Source organism: Thalassophryne amazonica, chromosome 12 (assembly GCF_902500255.1).
Source record: "Thalassophryne amazonica chromosome 12, fThaAma1.1, whole genome shotgun sequence".
In the NCBI taxonomy this organism is placed as follows: Eukaryota; Metazoa; Chordata; class Actinopteri; order Batrachoidiformes; family Batrachoididae; genus Thalassophryne; species Thalassophryne amazonica.
Window position 1 is genome coordinate 16,135,899 of NC_047114.1, and position 11,960 is coordinate 16,147,858.

The 11,960-nt window shown below is 39.7% G+C and overlaps 1 protein-coding gene across 1 annotated transcript in view; it reads left to right on the top strand.

The window, feature by feature from the left end:
- xkr4 (XK related 4) overlaps positions 1-9,199 on the top strand; it is a 43,114-nt gene extending 33,915 nt beyond the window's left edge. The window contains exon 4 of the mRNA XM_034182407.1: positions 7,534-9,199. Within this exon, the coding sequence (XP_034038298.1) occupies positions 7,534-8,134 (601 nt within the window). The 3' untranslated portion in view covers positions 8,135-9,199. The remainder of the gene's footprint in view (positions 1-7,533) is intronic.
- Positions 9,200-11,960: the final 2,761 nt, after the last annotated feature.

Here is an 11,960-nt window from a genome sequence, read left to right on the forward strand (position 1 = left end):
TTCACACAAAGTCCCAACTTCATTGGAATTGGGGTTGTACAAGCGGCTTCCTTAGGAGGGTGGCTGGTGTCTCCCGGTGGGGAGTAGAGCCTCTGCTCCTTCGTGTTGAAAGGAGCCAGCTGAGGTGGTTTGGGCATCTGGTAAGGATGCCTCCTGGGCGTCTCCCTAGAGAGGTGTTCCAGGCACGTCCATCTGGAAGAAGACCCCCGGGGAAGACCCAGCACTAGGTGGAGAGATTCTATCCCTACACTGGCCTGAGAATGCCTTGGGATTTCTCGTCAGAAGTGGTCAATGTGGCCCAGGGAAGGGAAGTCTGGGGTCACCTGCTGGAGCTGTTGCCCCCGTGACCTGATCCTGGATAAATGGTTCAAGATGAGTGAGTGATGAGATGATGAGTGTTTATTATAGGAATGTGGGATCAGAAGATTTGCCATCTGTGATTTGGTGACCCTTGGCCTGTTTATAAAGGCATCAAGGCAGTTTCTTCCAACAAAAATACACCTCATCCCACTACAGGTGGAAGATGGTTCAATGCTGAGAGATGCCCTCTGCTGTACTGTCACATTGGGTTACTTTGAGCAGTTGTACTCTGCATCTCTAAAGTATTCATAGCACTTCACTTTTTCCACATTTTGCTATGTTACAGCCTTATTCCAAAATGGAATAAATTAATTTTTCCCTCAAAATTCTCCTCTCAACAATATAAAAAAAGTGTTTTTGTTTTTTTTTGTTTTTTATTTTTGCATAGTTATTCAAAATAAAAAACTATTAAATAACGCCTACAAAAGTATTCACACCCTTTTTAATACTTTGCACCTTTGGCAGAAATTACAGCCTCACGTCTTCTTGACAGTGTTGTATAAAGTACCGGAAAATCACACTTAAGTAAAAATACAAATACCCATTTAAAAAATGACTTTCGTAGAAGTTCAAGTCACTGATTGAAATGCTACTCAAGTAAAAGTCTTAAAGTATCTAGTATTTATTGTACTTAACTATGACAAGTAATGTACAACTAAATGTACTCAAGTATTGAAAGTAAAAGTAAATGTTAATAATCAAAAACGGACTGGTTTTTTAAATAAAAGTTTATCTAGGCTTGTAAATGACTGGTAGTATTAGTCAAAATACTGAAAATTGTGCACATCACACAAAAACACTTCAGAAACAAGGTTTCAAAACCTTAACAAGAGTAGGCTACTCACTAGGTGTTCACAGGAAACAGTTATTTATTTCTATATGTATTTATTTATTTTCATTGTTACATGGTTTTATCTTTTCTGTTGTGTTTTGTTTCATTATGTTCTTTTTGTCTTTCTCTAAAATTGTATTGTAACATTATTAGTCTATTATTATTATTGACTATTATTGTCTATTATGTAGACTATTATTGTTGTTGCTATAATATACGAGGTCTATTAGAAAAGAAACCGACAGTTTTATTTTTTAAAAAAACTATATGAATTTGAATCACGTGTGATTACATCAGCCAAGCTTGAACCCTCGTGCGCATGCGTGAGTTTTTTCACGCCTGTCGGTGACGTCATTCGCCTGTGAGCACGCCTTGTGGAAGGAGTGGTCCAGCCCCCTCGTTGGATTTTCATTGTCTGAGAAGTTGCTGAGAGACTGGCGCTGTGCTTGATCAAAGTTTTTTCAAAAACTGTGAGGCACATCCGAGTGGACACTATTCGAGAAATTCAGCTGGTTTTCTTTGAAAATTTTAACGGCTGATGAGAGATTTTGGATTGTTTCTATCGCTGTAAGGACTTCCCACGGAGCGGGACGTCGCGCAGCGCTCCGAGGTGACGTCGTCATCCTGTTTCAAGCTGAAAACCTCCAAATTTAAGCCTCTACAGACCCAGGATGTCGTGAGAGAACAGAACTTTCAGAAGAGGTCAGAATCAGCAGTTTATCCGCACATTCCACTGCTAAAGGAGATTTTTTTAATGAAAGACGTGCGGACGGATTGTCGTGTCGGCTCGCAGCCGGCGCGGCGCACCCACCACAAAAAACCACCATTAAAAAAAATAAGGTCGGATACTTTTCTAACAGACCTCGTATGAATAAAAATAAATAAAATAATACAATTTGACTCTTTTACGACAACGAACACTGAGCCATTAATTATACAGAAAACAAATCAACACAAACATGCTGATGCGAACAGCTTAATGCTAACTTTAACATTGAAAACGCCATAGACATGCTGATGCGTTAGCATAGGCCCCGTTTTTAAGTTATAAAATACATCTATTAACTGTTTCAGAAGACCATAACAGGTCGGTTTAACATAAAAATATTAAATATTACTCACAGACATATGCTCTTCAGGGTTTTAGCGGGGAAAAATTAGGATAAAGCGAAATTAAACAATCAATCCACGATGGTTCAAGGTTCAAAGCAAAGCCGCGCTGCAGAAAAGTTGATTACAGACCCGCTGCAGGTCTGTAATCAATGTAGAGAAATGATCATTTTCCTGACAAACACCCCCCAAGTGCGCAACTGCAAAAAAGCCTACCGGACATGCCTCATGACAAATCGGCCTGACTTCGTTGCAGTCACTAGTAATCAGTATTGTCTCTGGGTGAAAACACGACTTTTTTCCTGTGTGTTTTTTTTTTTTTTTTTTGTAACGAGTAACGGCATGGCGCATAGAAAATGTATGGGAGTAGAAGTATGCAATTAAGGTTGGAAATGTAGTGAAGTAAAAGTGAAAGTAAGCTGACTTTAAAAAAACTCCCACATTACTCCCCTGCTTCTGCAGCCGCTCAGTTTGATTTTTTATTTTTTATTTTTTGTCACAAGATGAACAAGAGAGACTCCACGAGGAATGACAACCGTGAAGAGGGACTGAAGGGCAAGGCCATTCACTATATTCCTGCCAAATTTGGAGGCAAAAAGCACAAATTGCAACCAACAAAGGGTTTTTTTGGGGTGGGGGGTGACTTTAGTATTTAACCTTCCTGTGACCTTGACCTTTTTGTGTGCTGAAAGGTACCTTTATAGGAATATGTGACCTACAAGAGCCTGCAATGATGATTTGCATGTTTTTTCACAACCTTAAACACATCAAACGTTTGCAGCTATTTTCGTCATGACATCACCAGATGATGTCATAACTTAAAACATTTGATATATTCTAGAACGTCTCATCAAGCCCTTTAATTTGGTGTATGACACGACAAGTTTTACTCAAATATGGAATTTGACCTCAAGGTAAACCCTGAAGGTCAAGGGTGACCACTTATGCCAGGTAATGGCTTATGCGCCAGGCCACCTACTATCATCCTGTGATGTTTGGAGGCACAATTTCAAAAATTGTGACCAAAAAAGTTGTTTTGGTGATTTTAGTCTTTGAGCTTCCTTGAGCTTTAACCATGACCTTGTTGTGTGCAGAAAGATATCTCCATAGGACTGCTACATGTGAACTTACAAGAGTCTGAAATGATAATTTGCATGGTTTTTCATACCCTTAAAAAAATGTAAATTTTGCAGGTTTTTTCATGTCACCAAATGACATCATAATGTAAACCTTCTGATATGTTCTGAATCTCTCATCAAGCCCTTTAATTTGGTGCATGACACTCCATGTTTTACTCAAATATGATAATTGACCTAATTCTCGGTCATCTTTGACCTCAAGGAAAAGCCTGAAAGGTCAAGGTCATTCACTTATCCCAGGTAATGGGTTATGGGAAAGCCCATTCACTATATTCATACCAAATTTGGAGGCAAAATTTCAAAAATTATGACCAGTAAAGTTGCTTATCTGAATTTAATGTTTGACCTTCCTGTGACCTTGACCTTTGATTTGAGCTTGATACTTTTGTGTGTTCAAAGGTATCTGGCTATGGCTGCTATAGTTGAAGTTGCAAGAGTCTGCAATGTAAACTGTGTGCTTCAGAGCAAGTTAAATGTGAAAAATGCAATGATTACAAACAAACAAACAAAAATAAAAAACCATCACCCATCTTGCCAAAAGATGAACAAGAGAGACTAGCACAAGGAACGATCACCATGAAGAGGGACTGATGGGCAAGGGCCATTACTGCATTCATACCAAATTTGCAGAATTTAGTAGAATTTAGTGTTTGACCTTCCTGTGACCTTGACCTTTGACCCTTAACTTTGACGCTTTGTGTGCTGAAAGGTATCTCACAAGAGTCTGCAATGATGATTTACATGCTTTGTTACACCCTTTAAAAATCTAAATTTTGCAAATTTTTACGTGATGACATCATCATGAAAAATGCAACAATTACAAAAACATAAAACAAACATACATACATACTAACATATCTTGCAAAACTTCATTTTGGCAAGATAACAAACAAAACAAACAGACATACTGACTAACATATCTTGCAAAACTTTGTTTTGGCAAGATAAACAAACAGACATACTGACTAACATATCTTGCAAAACTTCATTTTGGCAAGATAAACAAACATTCTGACTAACATATCTTGCAAAACTTTGTTTTGGCAAGATAAACAAACAGACATACTGACTAACATATCTTGCAAAACTTCATTTTGGCAAGATAACAAAACAAACATATATACTGATTAACATATCTTGCAAAACTTTGTTTTGGCAAGATAAACAAAACAAACATATATACTGACTAACATATCTTGCAAAACTTTGCTTTGGCAAGATAAACAAACATACATACTGACTAACATATCTTGCAAAACTTTGCTTTGGCAAGATAAACAAAACAAACATACATACTGACTAACATATCTTGCAAAACTTTGCTTTGGCAAGATAAACAAAACAAACATACATACTGACTAACATATCTTGCAAAACTTTGCTTTGGCAAGATAAACAAAACAAACATATATACTGATTAACATGTCTTGCAAAACTTTGCTTTGGCAAGATAAACAGACATACTAACATATCTTACAAAACTTTGTTTTGGCAAGATAACAAAACAAACATACATACTAACATATCTTACAAAACTTCATTTTGGCAAGGTAACAAAACAAACATACATACTGACTAACATATCTTACAAAACTTCATTTTGGCAAGATAACAAAACAAACATACATACTGACTAACATAGCTTACAAAACTTCATTTTGGCAAGGTAACAAAACAAACATACATACTGACTAACATATCTTACAAAACTTCATTTTGGCAAGGTAACAAAACAAACATATATACTGACTAACATATCTTACAAAACTTCGTTTTGGCAAGATAAAACAAACATACATACTGACTAACATATCTTACAAAACTTCATTTTGGCAAGATAACAAAACATATATACTGACTAACATATCTTGTAAAACTTTGTTTTGGCAAGATAAAACAAACAGACATACTGACTAACATATCTTGCAAAACTTCATTTTGGCAAGATAACAAAACAAACATATATACTGATTAACATATCTTGCAAAACTTTGTTTTGGCAAGATAAACAAAACAAACATATATACTGACTAACATATCTTGCAAAACTTTGCTTTGGCAAGATAAACAAACATACATACTGACTAACATATCTTGCAAAACTTTGCTTTGGCAAGATAAACAAAACAAACATACATACTGACTAACATATCTTGCAAAACTTTGCTTTGGCAAGATAAACAAAACAAACATACATACTGACTAACATATCTTGCAAAACTTTGCTTTGGCAAGATAAACAAAACAAACATACATACTGACTAACATATCTTGCAAAACTTTGCTTTGGCAAGATAAACAAAACAAACCAACATACTGACTAACATATCTTACAAAACTTTGTTTTGGCAAGATAAACAAAACAAACATACATACTGACTAACATATCTTGCAAAACTTCGTTTTGGCAAGATAAACAAACAGACATACTGACTAACATATCTTGCAAAACTTTGCTTTGGCAAGATAAACAAAACAAACATACATACTGATTAACATATCTTGCAAAACTTTGCTTTGGCAAGATAAGCAAAACAAACATACATACTGATTAACATATCTTGCAAAACTTTGCTTTGGCAAGATAAACAGACATACTAACATATCTTACAAAACTTTGTTTTGGCAAGATAACAAAACAAACATACATACTGACTAACATAGCTTACAAAACTTCATTTTGGCAAGGTAACAAAACAAACATATATACTGACTAACATATCTTACAAAACTTCGTTTTGGCAAGATAACAAAACAAACATACATACTGACTAACATATCTTACAAAACTTAGTTTTGGCAAGATAACAAAACATACATACTGACTAACATATCTTACAAAACTTCGTTTTGGCAAGATAACAAAACAAACATATATACTGACTAACATATCTTACAAAACTTCATTTTGGCAAGATAACAAAACAAACATACATACTGACTAACATATCTTACAAAACTTAATTTTGGCAAGGTAACAAAACAAACATATATACTGACTAACATATCTTACAAAACTTCGTTTTGGCAAGATAAAACAAACATACATACTGACTAACATATCTTACAAAACTTCATTTTGCAAGATAACAAAACAAACATATACTGACTAACATATCTTACAAAACTTCGTTTTGGCAAGATAACAAAACAACATACATACTGACTAACATATCTTGTAAAACTTTGTTTTGGCAAGATACACAAAACAAACATACATACTAACTAACATATCTTGCTAAAAATAAATTTTGGCAAGATAAAATAAACAACGGCAGCACATCTGTGAGTTTTAGAAACATATTTACACTTTGCATTTCTTTCAAAGCCTGTGCCCATCCCCTGGCTGTGTTAGCATGGCTAAAATAGCAACAGGTAAATACAGATAACAGTAACACGCCCACTGTGAGTTAAAAAAATCAGAGTCACTACAGCAGATATAATCTGGATCTGCATGTTGATTTGGCACAAGTTTTATTTATCTAGATCTAGATATTGTATCTAGTACTGTATGTGGGAACAATAAGGAGGCCACTGTTTTATTAATTTAGAAAGAAAGATGTAAGTCCTATACAGGCCCTGGGGCCCAATGAGCTGGTGCTTATCCACTGATAACTGCATCCTGAAGTGGATGAGAGTCTTCCACTTCTCCTGCATGGGACGCCAGTCCATCACAGGTTTCTTCCCCAGTCAAAGCTGGTACTTATTTATAGCTGAGTGGACTTAAATAGTCCAGATAACATCTCTTGTCCTCAGACAGAGCCAGGCAGCCTATAGCACAGACGTGAGATCACATACGGCATCTGTATTGGTCGTCCAACTCCTATCCCACAGAGCCCACCGACTCCGCATTTCAGAAGAAAATTGGTGCATCAGTGGATGCAGTCATTTTTTTTTTTCTTAGTAAGAAGAAATCAGGTGTCAAGCCCAGAAGTGATTGAGAGAAAACTGCAGACAAATACAAACAGGTTGAGTGCTGTATTGAGCACCTGAAAGTTTTAGAACTGGATTTGTGCAGAATGAGAAGGTCTGATTTTGTACTTTTGGATGAGTAACATGTTTTTTTGTTTGTTTGGTTGGTTTTTTGTGCAGGTATCGGCTCTTCATCTACTACCTGGTGATCCTGGGGGAGAATGCTGCCCTCAGTGCGTTGTGGTATCTCTACCGCTCGCCTCACACCACCGACGCCTTTGCTGTACCAGCACTCTGTGTCATCTTCAGCAGTTTCCTGACTGGTGTGGTTTTCATGCTCATGTACTATGCATTTTTCCATCCCAATGGGCCACGTTTTGGACGCTCACCAAGTGGCCAGGGCCTCGACCTGGACCCCACTGCTCAGTTCTCCACACTACCATCGGAGGGCACCACCAACTCTTTGCGTTCCAACAGGGGCGTTACTTCAACCCTGGAGCGTGACACGGGGAAGTACTCAGAGCGGGACGGCTGCATGCCTGTGTTTCAGGTTCGAGCCACGGTGCCATCCACGCCATCATCTCGTGCTCCACGCCTCGAACAAACCGTCATCAAAATTGACCTTTGCAGGAACCGCTATCCAGCGTGGGAGCGCCATGTCCTGGACCGCAGTATACGGAAGGCTATCCTGGCCGTAGACTGCTCTGGAACCCCTCCACGGCTGCAGTACAAAGATGATGCTCTTTTGCAGGAGCGGCTAGAGTACGAGACCACATTATAGTTCCACCCTGCTGCTACCAGATCCCACACAGGGTGATGACATCCAGACACTAGCAACAGCGGCAATAACAATTTTTCAGCATCTTCTTTGTCTTTTTGTGTTCCTCAGCATCAACACCTTTGAGGATTATTCAGTCGTGCTGCCTGAGATGACAGCTGTTTGGTTTCTTTAGTGGAACGTCTGTCGGGTTCTTACTTTGTTTTTTTTTTTAACTTCAGTTGATCAGGGAAACCATGTTTGGTAACAAAAATACAGCGTCACAGTTTTACCAGACTGATCCGACAGGAATTGTGCGTCAGGTATCGTGAGCTGATGCCTCACGCAGTTGTTCCTCCGATACGCGGCACAGCAGCCAAATGTGTTTCTGCGTGAGAGGATTTATCAGAAGGACTCATTACGAAACATCAGAACAAACTTGAAAATCTCCTACGGTGCCATGTTGATGTAACCCATAGCAACCAGGACATGTTTGCTACCCGGATCGTGGCGTTCATCATTACTGTCATTATCGTTATTGTGTTCTCTTTGTGCCAAAAGGGTTCTTTGTAAATGTCCTGCAGATGACGAGGACATGGAACAGTTTCAGGAAAAGGCTGTAATGTCAGACTGCTATCCAGTTTTCCTTCCTCTCTGATCCGTGTAGGATGATTAAAGTCGGAAAGCGAGCAATGGCTAAAGTAGCATCTCCACTGAGTCACTTGTTACGTGTGTGGAATGAATCAACCAAGGAACAAAGGAAGGATGGAATGAAGGAAGGGACGGAGAGGAAAATTTGATTCTTGATGTTATAAGGAAATAAACTCACAATGCCAAGAAAATAAATCTTCCTGGCAGCTTAGGTCACACTGAGGAGGTGTGTGCAGATCCTGGTCCTGTCTGTGGACGACAGTAACGCGGCGCGCACTCAGGACAGACATGCTAAGATGACAGCGCACAGACAAGCAGTCATCTCAGCCAAACTTTAGCAGCAGGATGTACAGAACTGATCTCACATGCAGCATTTTTTACTTCATTCACTGATGTCGTAGTTCTGTTTGTTGTGTTTCGGGTGGGTGTGTCTTTAAATGGGGGGGAGTGGCTGAGGAGAGGGCGTGGTCACGGCCATTACTGAGGGGTGTGTTTGTTATTTTCTGTCTGCTGACTTGGTTGCACCCTCATGGAACAGCCTCCGTGTTCAGATATCGGTTGTAAATCGCCACAGCGCGGCTTCCTGCCATTGAATAACGGCCATCGGCGAGAAATGCAGGACAACGATCAAAAGCGCTGATGCTCCTGAGTTTGTACATTTTTTGTTTTTATTACATCAAATCAAAAAAAAATCCTCAGTCTTTAAAAATAAAAGTTTAATTGGATTAAAAAATTATGACTAAATCATCACGTTTACAGACAGCTAGTTGCCTTTCGACAAGTCAAGCAATGAATTTGAAAATATTTCCAAGTTAAGTCAAGTGTGGCAGCGTGCGCTGGTGATGCATATCACTGCATCCACCACATCATGGAACCACCTTGGGTCGAGGATGGCAACCACCCAGGCTTCACCTCTCCAAAGTAATCATCGGTCTGCTCCAGCCCGAGAAACTGGTGCACGTTCTTGACCTTCTAGGGTCCTCAACACTGAGATACCTGTACACTGGATCATGCACACCACGTTAGAAATGTGGTACCTGATGCTCCCTCACAAAGTAAGTTTCAAGCTCAATAAAGATTTATAGGCATTCAGGGAACTTGGTCCTTAAGAAATACGAGGGCTGTCAATAAAGTTACGGTCCTTTTTATTTTTTTCAAAAACTATATGGATTTCATTCATATGTTTTTACGTCAGACATGCTTGAACCCTCGTGCGCATGCGTGAGTTTTTCCACGCCTGTCGGTGACGTCATTCGCCTGTGAGCACTCCTTGTGGGAGGAGTCGTCCAGCCCCTCGTCGGAATTCCTTTGTCTGAGAAGTTGCTGAGAGACTGGCGCGTTGTTTGATCAAAATTTTTTCTAAACCTGTGAGACACATCGAAGTGGACACGGTTCGAAAAATTAAGCTGGTTTTCAGTGAAAATTTTAACGGCTGATGAGAGATTTTGAGGTGATACTGTCGCTTTAAGGACTTCCCACGGTGCGAGACGTCGCGCAGCGCTCTCAGCCGCCGTCATCAGCCTGTTCAAGCTGAAAACCTCCACATTTCAGGCTCTATTGATCCAGGACGTCGTGAGAGAACAGAGAAGTTTCAGAAGAAGTCGGTTTCAGCATTTTATCCGGATATTCCACTGTTAAAGGAGATTTTTTTAATGAAAGACGTGCGGACGGATCCGCGCGTCGGGACGCAGCCGACGCGGTGCGGCGGCACAGGAAAAACACCTCCGTGTTGATAACCATTTGTAAAATCCAGGCGGCTTTTGATGGCTTTCAGTGGAGTGAGTATATGAGAAATTGTTTAACAGGCAGGACATGTTCCAACTTGTCCTTAAGGCTTTCAACAGAGGTGTTTTTCCTGTGGCGGAGCGTCGCGGCGGCTGCGTCCCGACGCGCGGACCCGTCCGCACGTCTTTCATTAAAAAAATCTCCTTTAACAGTGGAATATCCGGATAAAATGCTGAAACCGACTTCTTCTGAAACTTCTCTGTTCTCTCACGACGTCCTGGATCAATAGAGCCTGAAATGTGGAGGTTTTCAGCTTGAACAGGCTGATGACGCTGCCTGAGAGTGCTGAGCGACGTCTCGCACCGTGGGAAGTCCTTAAAGCGACAGTATCACCTCAAAATCTCTCATCAGCCGTTAAAATTTTCACTGAAAACCAGCTTAATTTTTCGAACCGTGTCCACTTCGATGTGTCTCACAGGTTTAGAAAAAATTTTGATCAAACAACGCGCCAGTCTCTCAGCAACTTCTCCTACAAAGGAATTCCGACGAGGGGCTGGACGACTCCTCCCACAAGGAGTGCTCACAGGCGAATGACGTCACCGACAGGCGTGGAAAAACTCACACATGCGCACGAGGGTTCAAGCATGTCTGACGTAAAAACATATGAATGAAATCCATATAGTTTTTGAAAAAAATAAAAAGGACCGTAACTTTATTGACAGCCCTCGTATAATCAGTATGATACTCCAAAAACTGAGTGAGAACCAAGAAGCGAGTGAAGCCAACAAACAGTGGTCACAACTCTGAAGGAGGATAAGCTCCAGTGGCTGGGACTGGACTTTTGTGTATTGGTTCTCCAGTTACAGCTTCATGTTAGAGTGGTGAAAGACTGGTAAAAACAAGACATGAAAACTATAAGCTTGAGTTTTTCAGGAGAATGAGACTTGATATTTTCCGTGAGTCAAATAAATAACAGTGATGAAGTTGTAGTGGATAACTAACCTGAACAGTGACCTATGATGACTGGATGTCCTTGGTACGTACCAGGACTCTCTGGAGAATCTCTGGAATGACTTATGGAAACCTATATGAGGCATAGTTCTTACATTATGAGGGAACATCAGCTACGACACCATGACCATGTGGTGCCCAATGTATTACTTACTTAACGTTACTTTCTGGAGGAGTGGACTGTTGGTTTGCCTGGGTGTTTGCTGACCAGGAACCAGAGTGTTTCCATATGGTGGAGGTTGCAGGATCAGACTTCCTCGACTTGACCTGATGATTTAGTGTCATAATAAAGGGGGTGAGGATTTGTGCTACTTTGTGACCCCAGTTCGGGGTTCTTAAACCTGGATCCACTGGCTCCATATTACCAAATGTATTGATTTTTGATTTGATTTCACAAAACATGGAAAAAGTCCAGGTGGTGAGTACTTTTTTATTTATTTAACACATTTATAATAAACTTGCT